The following is a 22191-nucleotide window of genomic DNA, read 5'->3' on the forward strand; positions in this document are numbered from 1 at the left end:
AGAATAACAGGTTTGGATACAACTATTTTAGAGCTTAATAGCACTCCGCAGAGTGACAGACAAGAGCATGTTGAAAAATCTCTTGTAACTTTTTGCAGGGCGGAAAGACTGCTGGATGGAGCGGGGAGGAGAGACGCTGGCCATGACATTCCTTCCGCTGGCTCTTTTACCGATACAGTTGATTAACCACTGAATACTTGTGTTCGATCGTGTCTTGGTGTAATGATCATCCTAAAGCACTGTCCCTGATTCTATATGAACGGTTTGTCCAGGTGACGCAAGATCCGGTTGCTTACAGGGGAAGATCGTAAGGAGAAGAGCGCCACGTCGGCAGAGCACTCAGTAAAACCCCTTATTTTTTTTCTAAAAGTTCTGCAACCTCGCAAGCCCTCTCCAGTGAAGAATAGAAGCGCAATTGCTAGCGCGGCGCCGTGGTGTTTAAAGAAGAACCTGATAAATTGTTAAAAGGAGGATCCAGTTGGACCAAAATCCACCACTCATTTGTCGCAGGTGGGATTTTAGGAGACGTAACCTTAGATAACAATAATTTGCCGCTGGACGCAGAAAGTGCTGGAAACAATGGTTAAGGTAAGGATATGGATTTCATATGGATGTTTTTTAACAACCCACGCATAAGATCAGCTATGGAAGGAAGGCTGGACAATACTGAGAGAAAACAATAGAAAGTTTGCAAGAAAACCAATAGGCTATTGGATCGGTGATTGATATGCGTTTAATTAGTTTATTTAGCCTACATAGGATTGGCGTCAGTAGGCTTATAACGTTATCATTTTGTAAACTGTGTTTGAAGGCCCTAAATTACACCTCAGCTAATATGTTCAGGGACAACGCATGTGGTTGCCTAAATTATTTTGCTGGCCTTTTGCATTTTTAATTGCATATGGTTACATTTTAGGTCAAGCGTTTATGGGGTTTGATGCTTTTTGCAAATGGCACTTTTTTTACTCCCAACTTTAGTAAGGAGATCATTATAAGAGCCGTAGGCTACCAGTGGCAAATGTGGAACCATATGTCCTAACTTACGTAGGCTAAAACATTCAAACTGGAAACGTCACCATGCTATAGGGATAATGGGCTATTTTTAGTAAGGCTTCAGTAAAAGTAGTCTTTATTGTACCTGTCGTTAAGAAAACATAGGGTTGGCTATCTCCGAGGTCATCACTCATCACGTTTTTCCACTTCACATGCCTCCCCCCTGTTTGTTCTGCACCTTAATATTATCACACTGTATATGCGCCCTATCTAATTTTCACCCTCTTTGACAGAACGTTAACTCGGAAGTGCAACAACAGAGTGGCATTATTGAGTGCCGAGAACCAGAATGTTCAGACAGCGATCCAGTTGAAGGTATGTAAAATGTAACCTAGGCCTTTATCGATGACTCAATAGAATGTTTTACCTGATAGTTTGTACCCAGATCTAGCCATATAGATACATGTAGCCTATCTATATGGCTCTGTTTGTACTATATCTGCAGGTTTAGTGTCGGCCAGGGATTTTTGTAATCCTAGGTGAAGTGTTGCTTGTTGTTATTTCAGCGTCAGATAATCGTCGAGGGAGGTGCTGCTGTTTATTTGTGTAACCAATATGCATGCGCAAGAGTAGGGTGGTGTGTGGGGCCCTCGAGGGTAGAATCCCCAAAGAGACGCCAGAAAGTCAGAATCGTGTTCCTTTTTTGTTATGCTGTATGTAGCCTAGTATTTCTTGTATTTAGAAGGTGAACAATCATGTTTAACCATTACTATGCCGATTTACTGAACAGCTGGAATATGTTTAGGCTTGTTGTCTCTCTTTTGAAACCGCCAGGTTCAACATTCCCTGAGTAGGCCTATTAGTTGTGTTGGATGTAGGAACAGCTGGCTATATGTAGCCCTGTTATCAGGCACTGGATAAAAGTATGAGCAGGAGGAACATCTATTTTCCATACATCAAATTCAGTCCTGAAAACTTCATCTAAAAGTCTTACTTGTGCTGAATTCTGTCTCATTCTGCGCTCCCTAGCCACCGATGCCAAAGATGGAAAAGATGGGAAAGATGGGAAAGAACACCCGGTGGTCCAGCCTGGCATGATTTGGCGAGTGACCGGAGGTCTCTTTGGTGCCACCAAGACCGTTGTCGGGGCGACAGTTGGCGGCGTGGCCTGGCTTGGAGGGAAGAGCTATGAGATCACAAAATCTGCAGTCACCTCTGTACCTTCCGTGGGGGTTGGTCTGGTCAAGGGTGGTGTGTCTGCCGTGGCAGGTGGTGTGTCCAGTGTGGGCTCCACAGTGGCCAACAAAGTCCCATTCACAGCCAAGAGGAAGGACAAGGCAGAGTGAGGGACAATGGACGTGCAGGGAAACATATGCTGACAACAATGATCGTGCTGCAGAACATGAGGATGAAGAAGAAGAAAATGAAAATGATGATGATGATGGAGAGAGGAAGGACAATTGTCATCACCCCGCCCCCCCCTGAGCCATAACACTATTCCAGATGATGGTGACCTGTTGTGTTGACATAGTGCTCTATTTTGTGTGCATGAACAGGGGTGTATCTGGGACCTCTTGCAATTACTTTTTAATGTTGCTGTGTGTGTGTGTGTGTGTGTGTGTGTGCGCGTGTGCGCGCGCACATATGTGCCCATGTGTGTGCCTGTGTTCTTTTGTCTGTTTTTTTTTTTTTTGTTGTTTGTTTGTTTGTTGGTTGTGGTTTGTTTTTTTCTTGTGGTGAGAGAGCACCCTATATTTAGACACCTGATTACTTCTCCATCCAGTGGAAGACAATCATTTCAGATATTTTTGAAAGCTGTTGAAATGCAATACTATTTGTAGATCTTTGGTTGTTTTGTTGTGTGCTGTGTGTTTTCTATGTTGTACATCTTCAGGATTCCATCTCAGACTGGCCTGTCTCAAAATAAGGTGATCATAAAGCATTTGATTGAGAAAAAAACCTTTACCACCAACAACTGTCTTAGACTGACCGACTGAAAAATGACTGCTGGTATTTTACCCAAGTGTACTGTGGATTATTGTCAAAACCACATTGGTTATTCACTACTCATTTGTATCCAGAGTTGTATGTTTTTACTTCCCAAAGAGTGTAAACTGAATGAAATAAAAAAGATAAGATATTTATTGAACAAGGGCTATTCTTTGCAGCATGCCCCTGGCTGTCTTAAAAAAAAAAAAAAAAAAAAAAACATATCTGTATGAAGATATCTATGGAATTACTGTATTTCAACACAGCCCTAAAGGATTTGTACTTCAACATAATTAGAATGTCAGAGTGTACTGTGTTTGAAGTCCGTGCCTTATTAGCTGTCTGCTCTGGAATGCAACTGACCCAGATCTTGCATGGAGAAGAATCAGAGCCAATTCAGATTCAGGGGCTAACTGAGAAATGTTAAATCTTTTTTTTTTTTTTCCTCTGGTTATAATAAAGCCATATTGGAAATTATTTCATCCAGGTGACATGGGTTTTTGTTCTGCTTTTTGTTGATGTAAGTATGTCAGCTTTGGTAGAGTGTCTTGCCTTTTAGTGTTGTGTTGGCTGTGATGGTTATGTGTAATGAGTGCTTCTGTCCCCTTAGCTTAGTGGATCCTGTTTGTGAATGTTTTGGCACTGTGCTGAGTATTCTCTCACCAGCCTTCAAAAGAGCTATGCACACATGCACACAAAGAGGCCTACTGATATGCACTGCTTCATAATGGGAAGTGAACAACCCTCTGATAAGCAAGCTACAGTTATCAGATAAAGACCAGACTTCATTGAGTATAACATAACAGGCTACATGGCTCAGACATATGTATGGAATTAAAGAAATATTTCATCACAACACAATATATATCAATTGGTGTTTTGCAACCAATTTTATTTGTCGTCTAATGTGGTACAATATGCACAAACTAGAGCTTTTTTTTACAGCATTTTTTTATATATAAATTTACAATTGAAGCAAAAAAGGAAAAATTGAATTTCAGTAGAAAAATGAAAACACAATGGCAACAATGTACAGCTTTCAGATCATCAAATGTTGTGTACAGAAAGTCAATGAAGAACATAAGAGGAACATGCAAAGCTGCTGGCAAAACCTTTTTGAGGGATCCAGGACAACTCCAGAAACATGAGGGGCGGATGCATATTTGGTAGCACTACTGCCAAATGCCACAGACTCCAGCTGTGTCTTCTCTCCCAGGGATATGTCAGAGTAGTTTTGAGAGTTGCCATGATAATGGCGTACAATATGGAAGACGGGAGGGTTACTACACATTGCTTTCCCTAGAGAAGGTGACCGGGCAATTTATCCATCTGGTCACGCCACAGTTAAATCAAAGATAGCAAAAAGAAGGCTTGTACTTGTGCCATGAGAGGAGAACACAATGTCATGGAAGGGGAAACCAGTCATGAAGGTCTGGATAATTCTGTTGGCAATGCACAATAATACCAGCCTTTCCACCCTGATGTAAACAGCTTACAGAGGAACAACCCAGCATGTTTGCCAAACGCCAGTCACGGAAGATGACGGACGGCCGCACACTTTACACACAGCCTTGCTATCTTGGCACGCAGGCAAGTGCCTGAGTACATAGTTGTCTACTCAGCGGTGACCAGGCTGAGAACTACATGCGGCCCTCCCATCATCATTTGCCATCTCCATAGAGAGATGGCAGGTGGGTACAGAAGACTGGACTAGAAGTACTGGATAGAGGTATAGTTGCTCTCCTAGACAAAACAATTTGAGCATGAAAGGGCTGGAACTGACAGGTCTGATACAGACCTATGAAAAAAAATATAAAGCCCCTTAATGTATGACTGACTAAAAGAATACACTGGCAGTTTTAGGGTTTTACGGTAAGTCATTTGCTGGTGAATGTCAGTCAATTACACAAGCTCCTATTGGACTGTTGGCAACATTCAGCAGAATCCCCAAAACAAACACTTTGCAAGGTCTGAGGAGTTTTTTGTCAAAGAGGCGTAGAGGAGTACATAAGACACTACTACAAAGAGCTGTTCACAGAGAGCCTTCCATCATAGAAGGGTAAAAAAGTTTAAAACATCTCATTGATTCATTCGGTTTAAAATAATCCAATTGCACATTTATCAGGGCAATCAAATCTACCTTTGGGTCCAACATGTTTTTGTAACAACAAACCTACTGTTTTGATAGAAAACATTTTTTTTTCTTGTTTGAAGCACAGATGTTTTTAGTTTTTGTTTTGTTTTGTTTTTAAATAATAAAAAAAACAGATGATATACATTTAGCACATATAGTATAGCACAATATCTATATATCTGTCTGTACATGGAACGTCTCATGATGGCATAGTCATTCTTTCCTCCGGCTGAGCTGCATTCTTCTGCAACAAACAAAGACACGCACAGTCAGTCAAGTTGATCTCACAAAGTACTGAATACCGTGACTGAATACAATTGCATGTTACATGCGTGTTCAAATGACTTCATCAAAGATATTAGAGTCTCTGGTCAAGATGGGTCTTAATAAAGTACATAGAACGCGCTCAACTTCCGAAATATTAAGCTGACTGGATGCTTGTGCCCATACGGAATAAATAAAAGAAAACGAGAGTACAGCACTCCTAGTCATATGTGTAACTTTTTTCTCTTTATTCTTGCCTGTGAACAAAGACCAAGATGGGTCTTAAATCATCAGTTCAAAAAGGCAGAAGCTGCCACACGAGTTTAACAATATAACCTTTAAATTTTAGATATTTTAACTACTCTTATGTATATTAGCATAAATCTGAGAGTGATGTATTAAGGCATTTCTGACTTATCCATATGAATGCTTGTAAACTTCATATAGATGAAGATCTTCATTAAGTTATCTGACAAGAGAGAGTTACCTTTTGCCACTGCGCATGCAGACTTTGTCCATGACCTGTGTAATGTGTTGTAGCGTGACGACTCACCGCATTGTTGTGCCGCTGGACCTTGAGGGCGGATGTCGGCAAACCGTTGTAACCTCCAGCTTCCTGTTCCGACTCGTGCTCTCTCTTCCCCGACCCACCGTTACCTAGGCGGTGTAGTCGGTCTGACACATCAGACAGCAAAGAGAGGGAGAAAGAGAGAGAGAGAGAATAAATAAAACAGAACATAAGATCACTGAACAGAGCCAGAGTGCCAGGGATTTTATTTTACAAAGGTATCTAAGCCAAAGAAAGTAGTACAACAAACTGAAAAGGTCGACTTATTTTAAAAATAAACCGCATATTTCCTTTGTGTGTTATAAATGCATGCCATACATGAGTGGCAACCAGGGAAATAAGTGGGATAATGGCCTTCAAAGTGTCCCAATACATGGAATTAATTACGTGCCGCTCTGCACAGTGTCCATCTCTTGTATCTGGGCACCTCAGTGTTATCCCTTACATACTGTATGTTGAAGGGAGGGGAGGGGAGGTGTGGTGTGGTACAGTGCAGCCTACTTACATGGTTGCTGTGGAATGACAAAGTGGGTGCAGTCTCCCTGGCACTGTGCGCCAGCTCCTCCGTGGCCAGACTGGACTATCCCACGACAGTCTGCAGAGAGCAGCAAGGTTACACACATGCATTCCACTACACTACACTACACTGCACATTACATATTGCAAGTAGACAGCAAAGCATGCTGGAAGGTTACATTCAGAATAATATAATGCTTTACTTGCACAGTCGGCCTACAGAGACTTTAGCAATTTGTTTTGTTGAAATTCAAGTTCAGAATCTAAATTTGTTGCTGAACAAGTACCTCTAACCTTCATCAGAAATTGTTGTTAACAAAGTGTCAAACAACAGTTTGTTTACTATGTGAGTATCTGTTGGTAGTGTGTCAAGATCATCCAAGTTAAGTGTGACTGTGGATTCTGGCTTGAGAGCCGTTGCTAGCAGCTGAAGTGTAGCCAGCAGATACCGTACGTACTCGGAGTCTCCGTGGGTCCAGCGCTGCGGTGCTTCACTCCGCTGGGTCCAGCGGGCTCCTCCCCTGGCCGATGGTCCCTGCGGCTGCCTGTCCACACGGGAACACAACACAGTGATGAAAACCCCCTGCTGCACGGCTCAGCGGTGCTGTCACATGAAGGCTTTGCTGATGAGGTCTGCAGGGACCACAAGGCTGTAACGACGGTTTGTTCTTACAGATGAATGTTCTTACTCATTCAGATCAATGGTTTTAGCTCTGCAATATAGTCTTATTCTTACATATCATCTTGCAATTTTGCAATTTATAATATGCCTGCCATTTAGATGAACATTTTCCTCTGTATAGACAACTCTTATATAGTCTGGTCATTGCATTTAATCTATTTTTAATAACTTATTCCAAACTCTGCAAAGACTATTCAGAGACATGGATCTCAACTCTATTTTCAGCTGACAATGTTATTACTGCCTCAACTGTGAGGGAGCTCACCATGTCCATTCCCGCGGCGCCTTTTGCCAGAAGAGGGCGCTACTACTCCTTTGAGCCCGTTCACATTGACATCCTCCCCGTGGCTGGACGGTACAGTGGCCAGCAAGCCTGTGGGAGTAGACACACAATATCATTACTCAGACGAAACAAACAAACTGACAAGAAATAAATATACACAAATGTTAAGAAGAACATGGCAAAGTTAAAGAATGAGATGCAGGAAAAAGTGAAAATGAGAGACAGAGTTGAAAATTGAGATAGAGAAAACTAGACTGAGAAAAGCTCAAGAGCGAGTACAGTACATTGAAGAGACCGAGTTAGAAAGGAGAGGGACAGAAGTGAGCAGCTGGACTGTCTTACTGAGGCCTCTGTAGCGCGAGAGCTGCTGGTAGATCTGCCTCATCCTCTCGATGTTGAGGCGACTGGCCTCGGCGTGGTTCACCATGGGCTTGGGGTAGTCCACTCCCACAACGCACTTGCACGCCACCTGCACCTCCTTCGGGGCGTTCCACGGATCGAAGATGTACTTGGCGGGGAAATCTCGGAGGACAGGCAAGTAGCGTCTGTAACCATAGGGAGAGATTAAACCGCAGCGCCTCATCACAATGATCAGAGGCTGAAAGCAACCGCCCTCCTGCCGCAACAGCAGAGGGGCCACTAGTACAGTACATAAGGGATAACGGCCGCTGAGGTGTCCTGTTATATGGAATTAACGGACGGGGGGCGAGAGGCAAATTACTCCCCGTCGCACAGCAGAGAGTTTCCTCCGCCCGGGATCACCTTCTATTTCATAGGTGTTTCAGAATTAATGGCCACCTCACCAGCCAATCAGAAGAGAGTATTTCATCTCTCCGGGTGATAAAGCATGTTAGCATGCCCTTAACCTGCTGATCTCGAGACAGATCACCTCCTATTTTCCCCCCTGATCAGAGTGAGGAAATAGACTGTGTCAACTGGCCTGAAATCAGCAAGATAAGGGCACTAGAGTGACTAAACTGCAAGCAGCCTGGGAGCAGGATTTCATGGTGCCTGGTCTTGCCTTGTAAATTGAACTTCCATGACTGATCTAATAAGCTAAAGAGAGACCATAAACCTGTCTCAAAGCTGAGAGGACATTGCACCAATCGAAGATGACTCTCTACCTGGCAACCTCAAAACCCCAGAGCTTAGTGCCTACTGAGAAGACAAGTCTTCAGGCGCAGAACATGCAATGAAACAGCCAGGAATCAGTGCACAGCCAAATGCCATTCTTAATGTTGATCATAATAGAATTGTGGCCCATTGTTTTTTCCCCAATGTAAATTAATAATATACATGTAGACATGAACCTTATGGAAACATTGAACTGTAATAACAGCAGAGTGTATATTAGTTTGTAAGTACATAGTCTGGATATAAATAAAGAAAGGAGTCTAAGTGCAGAAATTCCCTGCTTTCCAAGAGCTGCTGTGCAGGCGCTACGGGGGAAATGCTAGAAGTAAAACTCACCGAATGAAGTCCCCGTTGGGGTCGATGCGGCGGCCGAAGCCCACCGGGCAGTAGCAGTGGAAGAACTGCTGGAAGAAGGAACTGCAGGAGTGGCACATCCAGCTGCCAGCATTCATACTCCAGTCAGCGTCCAGCAGCAACTCCTCAAACACCTGCAGGGAGGAGAGGGAGGACGGAGAGAAGGTGTTTGTGGTTATGGTATTTGGCAGACGCTTTTGTCTATAGCAACTGCATTTGTTCACTGCTACGATGTGGTGTACTGAACATGCTAACAATGGATCTAAACAGAGGAAATGCATCTCATGTCAAGGCCAACCACTGAAAAGTTTACATATATGAATACTGAATTTCTGGTTCTTGAATTTCCCCTTGGGGATCAATAAAGTATCTATCTATCTATCTATCTATCTATCGAACCTGAAGTCCATGCATAACTTTAAAACCATTAGGCCATAACATAAGATCTCTCCTCTTAGTCACCACCCAAACACCCTCTCACACCCCACCCCTGTGCTGCCCCAGTCTCTGTCCACTGTACCTTCATGCCCTCCTCCCAGTTGATCCACAGGTCTCCTCTGGTCAGGAAGCAGGACACGGCGTGGCGGGACAAGTGGTGGATCCAGCCCTCCTGCCGCAGCTGGGTCATGATGGCGTCGATCCAGGGGAAGCCCGTCTTGGCCTCCGCCCATTTGGCCAGGGCCTCGGGGTTCTTGTCCCAGGGGATGCGGATGCAGATGGGGTTGCCCTCCATCTTGTCGAAGCGTGGGTTGTTGGTGGCCGCGGTGTAAAAGAACTCACGCCAAAGCAGCTTGTCGTAGTTGGGCTTCTTATTGATCTTGAAAGTGAGGAAGCGGAGCAACTCAGTGAGGAAACATCTAAACGTGTCGGTCATTTTCTTAGACAAACACTGTATTCTATCATCAACTATATACTACAACTCTGTATTCATGGAAAACAGACCATATTAAATTATTTATTATCAATTAAGTGATCAAATGAATGAAATCAATGCCAGGGCTGACTTACCTGTTTGTAGAGCTCAGTGAGTTTTGAGTAGAAAAGGCGGCAGGACAGGCAGCCGAAGCGCAAGTACGGGCTCAGGCCAACAGGACTCGCCACCAGCAGGCTGCTGTTCAGTTTGGGCCTCTCAAAGATCTCCTGCAGGGTCTGGAGAACACAGCACAAGCCATTAATGTAAACTGCGTATTGTGTGTGTATGTGTGTATTACTGTGATAAGGGATAGGGGTGAAGAGGAGTCTAGGGAGGTGGGGTTCTACTCCTTCTGGATTAGTCGTTTAAATAATCAAGTGTTAAATTAATTAATTCAAATGAATCAAGGTCAACATACCTAACTAATACTTCCACCCCCATCAATTCTAACCCCACCAATTCAAAAAAGTATCGCTTTAATAATAAACCCATAAAATCAGAGCAACAATTGATCTACTTTTGACTGCGAGCAAATACACACAGTGATGAATGTCAGACACAAAATACACACAAAACGCAGTGACGAATGCTTACCGAGGCCGAATCCTTTCCAAACTGCTTCTCTACCCTGGTCAAAGCCTCCGTCTCTCCTCCAGGCCACACAACAGGACACAAGTCGTCTGTGTCGAAACCTGCCACGAGACACAAAGGAAAATTATACATAGATCTTTTGAACCCAACTACAATGCCACATCCATTGAAAATATTACAATGTGTGCAAGAGAATCATGGTACAATGGTGTAACTATAAAGGTGATGGTACATGGGGAACCTTTTTGAGCAATGTTGCTGGGCAACCACATAACCAGTTCTATGTGTTATGATTGGGTGATCATAAAAATATGCCTACTGATGATTTAAGATCTATTGGCTAACATTAATGGGAACAGGCCAGAGGCACAATCCTCGGGGACTCTGCCCTACAGCATTGCTCAAAAAGTTGCCTTGTGTAACATCAGCTTAACAGTTGATTAGTAGTGGTTATGTGCACTTTGCCTCCCTCTGCTGGTCAAATCTAATATTGCATTATGGCTACCCACCTAGCTCCTCCAGTAAGGGGACTCCATATTTCTCCTGGTGGTTTTCAGACACAGGCGTGGTGCATCTGCCCATCAAGGCCTTGCTGAGCGGTTCCCGAGGTGGGTCAGGGGGGTCCATGGTGCTGACCAGTGTCTGGAAACGTTTGTAGGTGAGAGGAGGCTGACCACCATTCAGTTCAATAATCCTGAGGAAGCAAAAGATAAGGATAAGGAAGGGACATGATTATGATGGGTGTAGCACTATAGCAGTGTGTGTGTGTGTATGTGTGTGTGTGTGTGTGTGTGTGTGTGTGTGTTGTTGTAGTAGTAGTAGTAGTAGTAGTAACATCTCGCGTCTTACTTGTCCAAGTTGTAAAGTGTGTGGGAGGTCTTGACGTTGACTTCCACCCCGGCCTCTGAAGCCAGCTTCTTGATGGCCGCATCCCGCTCCTTCCCGAATGGTTCTGAGTCACACTCGAAGGTCAGTCGGGAGATCTTCCACTCCTGCACAGAAATTCACCAGCGTTTAAAAGAGTGGATCACTGAAGCACTTACTATTCAAGTACTACTTGAAAATCTACAACTGCCATGATTTGCCATTAAATAGACATAAGGAGATACTGGGGAAACAGGACTGGAAAAAACTCACACTACTGAGTGCGAATGTTCTGAATGTGAGCGCTCAACATTCATTCATCTAGGCTAACTGAAATCATATATGTCATCTCAAATGCTATACAGTAATATTATAAGCAGTACAATAAAATCACAATAAGATCTGCAATCTCTTTGTGTAGATGCATTTTCATATTAGTTTACATCACTCTCCATTTGTGATTTGGCACCAACAAGAGGAGAATCTCCCCCTACACCATTCACTTGCCAGCAACAATCAATTCACATGAATCATGGTTATAAATAACATCTATTCAAGTGCTTTCAATGATGAATGTGACGCGATAATGACGCGAGGTGTTGGTGAATCACCTTGAAGAGACGGGGAAAGATATTGGCCGGCTGGCCACGGATGACGAACAGCCGCGAGTTCAGCTTCCGCAAGCTGGCGTCCAGATCCTCCAGACACTGCAGCAAGAACCTTTAACAGAGAAAGAGATGCCACACACTCAGTACACAAAGAGCAGGTCTGTTGTGGGGGTGTCCTCTCTCTCTCTCTCTCTCTCTCTCTCTCTCTCTCTCTCTCTCTCTATGGTTTATATGAACAAATTATCCCATTGACTAAAGGCTATGCACTTCAGGTCAATGCCCCTAACACTCATTATCATTTATACATTTATAATGTCCACTCCACTACTGGTTTGAATGAGTATATTACACAAGAGTTGATAAGAGTTTATGGATGTCAAAATGATTGTTCACGCAATGCTTAAATACCTTTTATGGTCATATGACGCATTTACCCAGCACATAAAAAAAAGGTTAGTAGGGCAGTACTTGAAGCTGTAGTAAGTCTATTAACCAAATGAGGGCACTGGTTACAGGTATTTACTGAAATACACCGACAAATAATCAAATTAACGTGGATTATAAATAAGAGACAAATAACAGTTGTCAAAAAAATATGGACGCTTCAGCTCATCTTTCAGATTTTTCACCCAAAAAGATTCTCAACTAGAAAAGCACTCTGAGAGCGCAGCTACCTCCGCCTGCATTGTTCTTCCTAGGTTGTCATACATTTGAATAGAAACCATTCAGATCGCCACCACGTGGCCATACCACGCCATTACACCACTAAGCTAAATACATAAATGCCACTGGAATCCCGACAGAATTACAGATCAGTCCCAAAATGTAACCGTTTCTTCCTTGGGTCATATCTGACCTTCCCTGAAAATCTCATCTAAATCCATCCATCACTTTTTGACAAACAAACAAACGCCGGTCCCCGATGAAAACATATAGGCTACCTCCTTGGCGGAGATAAAATATCTAAAACTTCAATACCTGGCACTCTGATTCAACCCGAGTTGCAAGTCATAACATCTTATTATTAGTGTACAATAAATACAATTATAATACACTTTTCTGTATTGTTCATACAAAGGACATTTAAAGGGGTCAGCACCAGGATTTCTCTGCCCTGCCCTGTCACCATACAGGGCCCAGTTTCTGTGTCCAACAACCTCACTGAGCAACCTCTGCTCTGTGAGGACCTGTAACCCCCCAGCTCAGTCTGAACCCATCTGATCTGGTAAACTGCCTCATCACCAACAGGGAACGCCATCCTTTCTGTGGAGCAGTATGAGAAGGCACACCCTCTCTAACCTCTCCAAAGAAAGGATGGGATTCCCAGCATCTGCCACTGGACAAGGATGTCCACATTTAGAACGTGTTTTAACAATCTGATCCAAAGTTAGTTCTTGTGCACCTATAGGTGGATGGATGGAAAGTGTCTGGTAGATAAAGAAGACCAGATCAACACTAATGCTGTCTATTCAACCTGCCTGGTTGTCAAGTTGCACCTTGTTTGGAGATTAAGGTAGTCAGACATAGCATGCCAAATCTGAGAAGCAGCAGGTTAGAGCATCGGCGTAGAGATTTCTGAATGAACACCATCTGCCAAACTCATATATACTGTAGACACGTGGAGTCCAAAGCTGCTTGTTTTTATTCTGGGCTGCACCCAGCTGCCATGTTTCCTTTTTAACCCGAGACTGACCGTGACATGGCACCTACAGGGGCTTGTGTCTCTCTCTTCTCAGCATCTCTGAGGAGCATTAGTCATCTGCTCTGGCCCCACTCATTCACAGGGCTGTTCATTCAGACTCCCATCTGGCCTGAGGATGGAGCTTGCTATTTCAGCATCATCCTAAGCTTCCATCATCCCCATTCACACTTGGCAAGTGAGTGAATCCCTCTAGATTGAGCTGCACATGCTGTGTGGTCCACGGTGTGCTCTGCCATGGGACAGCTGGAGGTGTTCATTCACACTAAGCATGAGCCATCTCGAGCTTTTTTCAGACATGTCCTCCGCAGCATAATAGCGGATCTCTGTCAAATGGAGGTCCGACCCTTCGGGTGATTCAGATATGATGCTAACGTATGACCGTATGTGGTCATATGTGGGAACGACACCGACGCACATGAATAGAATCTCTGCGTGGTTGGACAGGTTGAACGTGGTTAAACACACACGCATGAACAGAATCTCTGCGTGTTCAATGTTTTGTTCAGACATGAGTTCATTTACATAATGTCTGTCGGAAATACTAGGAGGGGAGTAGTGTAAGAGCCAGCTAAGTTCGGGAGTTCCAACTGTTATGTTTGTCAGATATACAGCACAACGCAGAACGTGCAGACTTACAGTTACAGCTATGTCTGAAAGCAGCTTAGGACACCAAACACGTGAGATCTCACTGCAGTTCTGACTTAGATGTCCAAGCCTTCATTCATTCTGAGCTTTAAGGTAAAGCTGGTTTTCAAACGTCTGTCTGTCTGAAGTCTGTTCACTCTTACGGCATTCTCACTTTTAAACACAAACTAAATGCAACGTAAGCTGAGATCTCCATACAAACATACAACAGACACCTTGAAGAAGAGAATCAGTGGCTTGCCTTACATCATCTCAAACTTATTTCTGCCAGGTCGCTCCCAGGTGAAACCACTAGGCTATCAAGAATATTCTATAAGTTACTATATACATTAATGTAAAAATACTGAAATATCTTATATAAAAATTAAGAGTGATTTAGAATGACTAATAGAGAAATAAGAATATATTATACAAATACATTTTGTGTCTTTTCCTATTAAGAGGATATCAAGAAAAACACAGTCCAGCGTGCTGTCTGAAAGGTCGAATTATTTCATTATCATAAAGAATGTGCTCTTATTCAGTTAATTAACTGATATATGATCTCATTATACACATCACTCTTCTTTAAACATATTCATGTCAACTCGAGAGCCAGTGTTTGATTGCACATGACCCTGTATTGTTGGTGACTCTGAGCCTTGTTGAAAAAGCAATGCTAGCTGTGGCTCGAGTGACGAGTCATGCGTCAGCCATTATACAACCACCAACATGGCCTACATTTAATTTTTTTTCCCCTCGGCACGTTTTTCCCTTTGCTTTCTCGCTAACTCTTTCTCTCTATCTCTCTCTCTTTCTCTCCATCTCTCTTTCACTCTTTTTCCTCTCTCATATTTGAGCGTGCCTCATGGCTCACGGTGCTTCGGCGGACACAGGGCATGTTCTCTACTGACCTCATTACCAGCCAAGCACAGACAGATTTACCCCACACCGGCGCTCAGAGTCGTTAGGCCAGCCTGCGACCGTGTGTGTCGGACACCAGCATTTACTCACTAACGTGCCCGAGCTTCAGACCTTTGAAGTGACAGTGTTCTGTGGTGACCTAAAACAACATCCTAAGTGACGGTGCTGTCTCAAGTCAAACCAAATCACCGAAAATCTTTGTAAGAAGTTGAACTGTCAGTAAAAGAAATTCCTTCTACAATGTCACATTGAAATCTGAAAACTCATTCACATCGAATGAAATTTTTAATCAAGATAGTTTATCTGCAATCTTATCTAGATTCTACAGGTGAAAGTTACAATAAAAAGTGTCTTCCTGGTGTCCTTATGTCATTTACTTTAAGAATAAGACATGACATAAGGAACAGAGCTGTAAGCTAGATGAACTTTTGGCCTGACAGAAAATAGATCCTTAAGAATGCTCTGAAACCAGGTGTACAGGTGGACAGGCTTGATCCCACACAGATGTGTTTTCCTTCAGCCCTGTGGCTAAAAACAGAAGTAGGAACAGATGCCCAAGGGAGTATGAATGGGAGAGATGTTGTCTGGGTGTCTGCCTTAGCAATGAATGCAGAGTAACTCCCACCTGTTGTATGTGTGTGTGTGTGTGTGTGTGTGTGTTTGCTTAGGCACAAGTGTATGTAGAACTATTTCCAGGCTAATAACTGCAAATTCTTTTGTTATTTCTGTACAGTATGCATCCTTCATTTCTTTATCAATTCCTGACCGTGAGCGTAAGTGAGTCACTTTTCAGCGCAAGCTATGCCTTGTTTAGCCACACAGACAGCTAGCGTCTGAGACGAAGCTGCGCAGCTGCATCAGCGCACAAGGCCTCCTGAGCCTGCTGAAAAGTAGGTCACTGCTATAGCAACCAGTGGCGTAGGAATATCTGAGTCTTGGTTCTTGGTTAGCACACTAACCCAAGGTCCCACCCTCCTTGGCCAATTTCAGCCATTTTCCCACGATGGTGAAGTCATCTTAAGTACAGTATAAGTACAGAATTATATTACTCATAAATCATGCAGAGAAATTAAAGCATACAGGATATCCATTTGCTAAGGCGACTTCATAGTGCACATTAAATATTAGCTTCAATATTAGCTTAGGCTCAAACATCTTCTGAAGTTAATGTAAAATAGCACTTAAAGCAATTGTATAAATTATGGAAAATCTCTCAAATAAAAGGACAGTGGTATGTGAATTATTAGCTAGCACCTGACCTCTAAGCTAACATCAGCACCTGTGCAACCAAAGAAACGATCAATATCTTAATGAAGAGTAGGCTCATGATTGTGATCAATGCCAAAGACAATACAATGGAAAATCTGACTGGATAGTAAAAAGCCAACATTGATGTCAATATTTCTACTGCTTCTTGCTTCTGTTCTCTCTGACTTTCTTGGTATCTTGTGAAAACAATATAAATATAATGTAATTACTGTAGTATACACCACAGACTAGTCAGTAGAGGATAAGATATTCGTTTGACTTGGTGAAAGAAACAACAAATATAAAACAAACCAAACACATTGACCCCACATTATTCTCTTTCTCTCACATCATTCTCAACTCAGACTCCATTTTGCCATCACACACACCATTAGCATGCTGGGGTCTCAGTACAGACCATCTCCCGGTGAGTGAGTTGGAATTATGGGGGGACATTATGTTGGAGTGTAAAGAGTTGCGTAACGATATAGTCAGTGATTGAGGCGATAGTGGTACTGCTTAAATGTTAGGTCCGACATAATTTACCTGAGATGGTACCAACCAGATGACCTTGTGTTGACGTGTCAGTGTCAGCATAATATACCATTACTTATAAAGTCTTATCAAAATTACAACTACTTTGTTTTTAAAACACACAAACACACATGCAGTATAACATTTCACTTCTGTGTTATTTGGCTCACAAGGCCAGCAGATTATAGAAAGGTTTACCACTGTTAGTGAGATGAATGCTACCTAACTGTGCATTGTCACAGAGAGATCCTACTGTTCTAAAAGCAGTTACAAAGTAAATCACTCACCTCCACCGGTTGACACCCACACTCGACGCGCCTGCGAACCAAGGATCCAGAAAGTAGACACATCGCAGGGTGTCTGCTCCCTGCACGGCCTCCAGCAGAGCAGGGTTATCATGGAGACGTAACCCCTTACGGAACCAGTGAATTGAGTTTACAGGCATGATGGACCAGGCTGATAAAAAGAGATGGAGAGAAATACAGAGAAAAGAGAGAAAGAGGCAGAAAGAAAGAGAGATAGATATATAGGCTTAGTTACATTTCAGGACTCTTTGTTTAAAGGATATCTGACATACTCCTCTGCTTTATGTTTATATGATTCTAAAAACAAATTGGAACAAAAAATAATAATAGAACCCATAACTGAAGAATGATACATTATTCTATAGTATAAAGTCACTGTGTTTTATCAACATAAATAGCCTACACATTAATAAAATGGTCCATACTGCTATATGTTTATATTATTCTAACAACAAATCTGAAAAATAAAAACAATAATAGAACCCACAACTGAAGAATGATGCCTTATTCAATAAAGTTACTCTGCTTTATCAACATAAATAGCCTACACACTAATAAACAGTCCATACTGTAAACTGTTGAAGCCTACAGCTGTCATGTCTAAAAACAAAACAAAACAAAACAAACAAAACAAATAAGCCAAATAATAAGCTAATTTATCACTTAAATCTGCTGTATAACAGCAAGTAAATAGTGTAGTAGGCCTACAGAGTTGCAGAGACACCTGAAGGGTATCATCATACTTTCTTAAAATGAGGTCAGGTAGATGCCAAATAACCATAGCCTAATCATTGATCTGTGCATAATATTAAGTAATTTAAGACTATGAAAGTCCTTGCCATATACTACATACAAGATACTAAGACCATAAAAGATGTTAATGTCGAAAAGAGTTCAAATTAATCTCAGACAAAAATTAGGTCAGTTGCACAGAAACTTGGGCCTGGGTGACATAACCATACATTCTCTTAAGATGAACACTGTGTAATGAAATGAATATATCAACTTACCTATAACATATGGATAAGTGCTGGTGTCCTATGTCATTCCCAGTGACAATATAGGTTCAATAGTCTTCAAGACGATGTTAATCACACCCTTCCCAAGTTATTGCCACACTGTGGAAGACTGCATATACTCTATAGCCTACACTATAACCGGGACAACAGGGTGCATGGTTTCATAACTGTTCTCGCAACTGCGCATGCGCTAAATGTTCTGTACCAACAACACATGTAGATCCAACTATTCTAGATCTGCGGACAATTGGCGATCCATTAGTCTAAAGTTTGAAATTCATTCTCACAACCATGGTCAGTTAAAGTGCGGGTGACACATACAGATATGTCAATATGAACATTTAAAATGCAGAAAATGTAATAGCTTGGGTGTTTAATTAACAGCTTCTTGAAACGTACATATCTAGATTCGCTATATCTATACAGACCGTGCCTCCCTTCCTCTACTGTGCCAACACAAGACCTAGAAAAGCAGCAATCGTATTGGTAAATTTTGATATGACGCACGAACTGTGCCTCACGTTTATGCGGCGTGGATGCAAAGCATTTTTTAAAGACTTTTGGGATGTTTTGAACACAAAATACATTTGACTTTAATGTTTCAGCAACATCCGCTCACTTGAAATTGGTTCAACTTTCATTTTTATAAAGATAGAGAGTATATTTCACGGACTGAAACCCCGCCCTATTCTAAAGATCGCCAAATGATAGGCCGCTGTGGAAAATACCCGTATGATCACGGGTGCCTTTTTGCAATTCATTGGACTCTCACTGTGACAGTCTTCTAGGGTGCAATAGGCTCGTATCGCTGCAGTGGCCTGTGTGCTGTGCATTAACGATTGTAATAATTGATATCATGCAAACAGAAAAAGTTTTTTTTTATGTAGAATTTGGTATTTTACATGAATTTAGCCTGTCATGTCACAATTCAGAGCTATTTGAGAACTGTAGGCTATATAATAGGCTAAATAGAGTAAAGAATTGTGTTTGAATTTTTTAAGAAATTTCAACATGACCCTGACAGATTTTTAGCTCAGATTATTAATATTCAGGCAGAAAGAAAGTGGACCAAATGAACAAGGACTAGAGCGGGAGATCAGAAATAAGCGTATAAGGTTAAGGCAATCAGGAAGAATTGTGCAACACAATATTAGGTCAAATATTTTTTAAAAATTGTCCAAACAAAAACTGTTCTCAGACCTCAAATGCTCAAACCTGATGTAGTTTAAGGTTTTGTTCATATCATGATTTTCATCCAGGCAGACTTCAGTATTTTGTTGATTTCAACTGTTGAGCAAATGTTAAAAACCCATGGATGTTATTAAACCCATACTGCATTTCCCAAATATCAGAATTGTCATCATCGTTTCTGTTGTATTTGTTGCAGGCAGATTAAAAATGTTATAACACCAGCCCCTTACATTCTCCCCCACCGATATACAGTATGTACGGCACTGCAGGACTAATGAACTGCGCCTGATGGCATCCCTGGATATGTCTTCAGGGTCTGTGCTGTGCAGCTGACAGAGGTTTGGACTGACATATTTCACCTGTCACTAAGCCAGGCGGCTGTCCCCACGTGTTTTAAAACCACCTCCATCGTGCCCGTGCCAAAACACTCCACTGCATAGAGCCTTAATGACTTACAGTTCCAGTCCAATTGCACTCACCCCTATTATCATATAGCCCCTTTCTAAACGGCTCCCAATCTCATCCTGAGAGGCAGAGATAAAAGCACACCATTTTACAACCACTGGGCCCTTTGTAAAGTTGCTTGGAACAAACACACACACACACACACACACACACACACACACACACACACACACACACACACACACACACACACACACACACACACACACACACACACACACACACACACACACACACACACACACACACACACACACACACAGTCTCTCTCTCTGGCCCTGGCCCACTTCAAGACCTGCATACCCTCACTGGACCCCTTCCAATTCACCTACCATCAGAACAGGAGCACAGAAGATGCCAGCTCTTCAGCACTTCACTCCACCCTAGCCCACCTCGGCAATAGCAACACATTATGCAAGAATGTTGTTTATTGACTTGAACTGGGCATCAACACCTCCCTCTGTAACTGGATTCTGGATTTCCTAATACAACAGGCCGCAGTTAGTTAGGTTAGATAACCTCATCTCCTCAACCCTCACCCTGAACACAAGCGTACCACAGGCTGTGTGCTGAGCTCTGTCCGATCTTCACCTACATGTATGACTGCACGCCTGGGAGGTATGCAGGTACGTGGTTTAGTGACAAACCTGGGAAAGTTAACTCAGAGTAAGTGATAAACCTCTTACAACAAGAGCCCTTTTTTGAAGCAATACAGCTCTTATTCGGAAGCTTACAACTCTGTTAACTTACCCAGGTTTGTCACCAAAACATATACTTGGAATACCCCCCCCCCCCCCCCCCCCCCCCGCACATGGCTCTAGCACCACTGTTTAGTTTGCAGACGACACTAGTGATTGATTTCATCAGCAACAACCAACTAACCAACAAAACAACTCCTCTTGGATGCCTCCTTGCCTGTGCCTGTTTAGGTGTCCCATGACCAGAGGGCAAATTTATTTCTAATTTTGGGAGGCTGACTCTGCATATTTTGTGTACCAACCTGAATTTTGAGTTGTGAGACAAATAAGCATGATAACCAGAGATGTAAAAGTCTGGCTTCAGAAAATAACTTGAATTTGAAAGACAACTGTTTATCCCACCCCTCCCATGGAGCCCTGCAAGTCCTGCCATGTATCGGTTCTACCTGTGCGTAACACAGGCTATTTCACTAATTACCTGATCTACTTGCCTTAAGAGCTATGCTAATTAGAATCCGATGATTAAGTGACTGGTTGGAACAAACCATGAGGCCGGACTTTTACACATCTGAGAATAACAACTATAGGCCTCCATAGGCAAGACGTTACAGGTAAATAAAAATTAAAGTAATAGGACTAATATGACCAAGACACTTGATTACTTACTTGGAGGCAACATTTTTTGCACATGTTGTCTGAAATGTTATGTTTAAATATGTAAATTAGGCATAATTTAGTTAAATACAATTTAATCAAATACAATCTAATTTCAGTCTGAATAAAAAGACGGACACCTTCAACACAATCTCTCCAAAACTGAGCGTCGGTCTTGCCTTACCGGCTAGTCAAGCTATCCTGGCTCATTTTCAATGATCCCAGCTAAAACGATTCATAACTAATTGATGACCGACTAGCGACTACATTTCGTAGAGCATATAGCCGATACCAGTCTATTCTGTACAATATTTGGCAGATCAGATCTTATCGTAGGCCTACACAATGTGCCACCAGTCCACCACAACTTCTTGTGCAGGCCATTCTTCCCAAACTTGATGATCACATCCGTCTTTAATCAGCCAAAGAAGAAACATAACTTTTCTGTTACTTTTTCCTATAGCCTACTCAAGTCCCTCACTCTGGTCTACAGTACACTCACTTACTTGGATCTGCACCTTGTTCTTTAAATTCTAGAATCCAGTTTTATGCTCTCTCACCCATTGCAGTTGTCTGATGAGTGTCTGCTGTGTCAGGACAATATTAAGAGGTCAGTCAAGAATCTCTTCATCTGTGTTTACTCACATGATTCAACCAATGCTAGTAGTGTTTGAGATTAATATTGCATATGTTTAAACTTAGTCCTAGTGAAATATGTACAGAAGGAATGTTGGATGTTTAATTTGATTGCTCCATAAATCTGAAAATAATGTCAATAAAGCATGTTTTTCTAATACCCTGAGCCAGAAATAGTAGCCAATAACATTCAAAACAGTTGCGTCTCTCTTTAAATTAGGCTTTTTCAGGTAGAAAAAAAATTAAAAGTTAGGCCTATAATTTGTTTTGTTACAATGATTAAGTTATGTTAGTTAAT

General features: G+C 42.2%; 2 protein-coding genes across 3 annotated transcripts; one reads left to right on the forward strand and one right to left on the reverse strand.

Annotated features, from left to right (window-relative positions):
* Positions 1–259: 259 nt before the first annotated feature.
* Positions 260–3502, forward strand: zgc:153675 (uncharacterized protein LOC768179 homolog). Its single transcript, XM_062546146.1, has 3 exons — positions 260–588; positions 1287–1368; positions 2023–3502. Exons 1-3 carry the CDS (start codon positions 580–582, stop codon positions 2337–2339), a joined length of 408 nt encoding a protein of 135 aa, XP_062402130.1. The 5' UTR covers positions 260–579; the 3' UTR covers positions 2340–3502.
* Positions 3503–3843: 341 nt separating this feature from the next.
* Positions 3844–18403, reverse strand: cry3b (cryptochrome circadian regulator 3b). 2 transcript variants are annotated; one of them, XM_062546144.1, is made up of 15 exons: positions 18241–18403; positions 17213–17381; positions 11897–12005; positions 11271–11413; positions 10931–11115; positions 10425–10522; positions 9926–10066; positions 9438–9734; positions 8900–9051; positions 7772–7974; positions 7417–7519; positions 6923–7008; positions 6454–6543; positions 5934–6055; positions 3844–5360 (listed from the first exon to the last, which is right to left on the reverse strand). In XM_062546144.1, the coding sequence occupies exons 2-15, from the start codon at positions 17368–17370 to the stop codon at positions 5316–5318; spliced, it is 1932 nt and encodes a 643-aa protein (XP_062402128.1). In that variant the 5' UTR covers positions 17371–17381; positions 18241–18403; the 3' UTR covers positions 3844–5315. The 2 variants fall into 2 exon arrangements, with proteins under 2 accessions (XP_062402128.1, XP_062402127.1); XM_062546143.1 differs by having other exon boundaries at positions 6923–7009; positions 7412–7519.
* Positions 18404–22191: the final 3788 nt, after the last annotated feature.

This window comes from Sardina pilchardus, chromosome 9 (genome assembly GCF_963854185.1).
Source record: "Sardina pilchardus chromosome 9, fSarPil1.1, whole genome shotgun sequence".
NCBI classification, from domain to species: domain Eukaryota; kingdom Metazoa; phylum Chordata; class Actinopteri; order Clupeiformes; family Clupeidae; genus Sardina; species Sardina pilchardus.

Bases quoted from the DNA above. Each gene is read 5' to 3' on its own strand.
- zgc:153675 (XM_062546146.1), top strand. The intron at 1,369-2,022 runs GTATGTAAAATG...TGCGCTCCCTAG, and splicing joins AGACAGCGATCCAGTTGAAG to CCACCGATGCCAAAGATGGA.
- cry3b (XM_062546143.1), bottom strand. From the start codon at position 17,370: ATGCCTGTAAACTCAATTCACTGGTTCCGTAAGGGGTTACGTCTCCAT. The intron at 7,010-7,411 runs GTGAGCTCCCTC...CCGTGTGGACAG, and splicing joins GCGCCGCGGGAATGGACATG to GCAGCCGCAGGGACCATCGG. The intron at 5,361-5,933 runs GTGAGTCGTCAC...TGTTTGTTGCAG, and splicing joins TCCAGCGGCACAACAATGCG to AAGAATGCAGCTCAGCCGGA.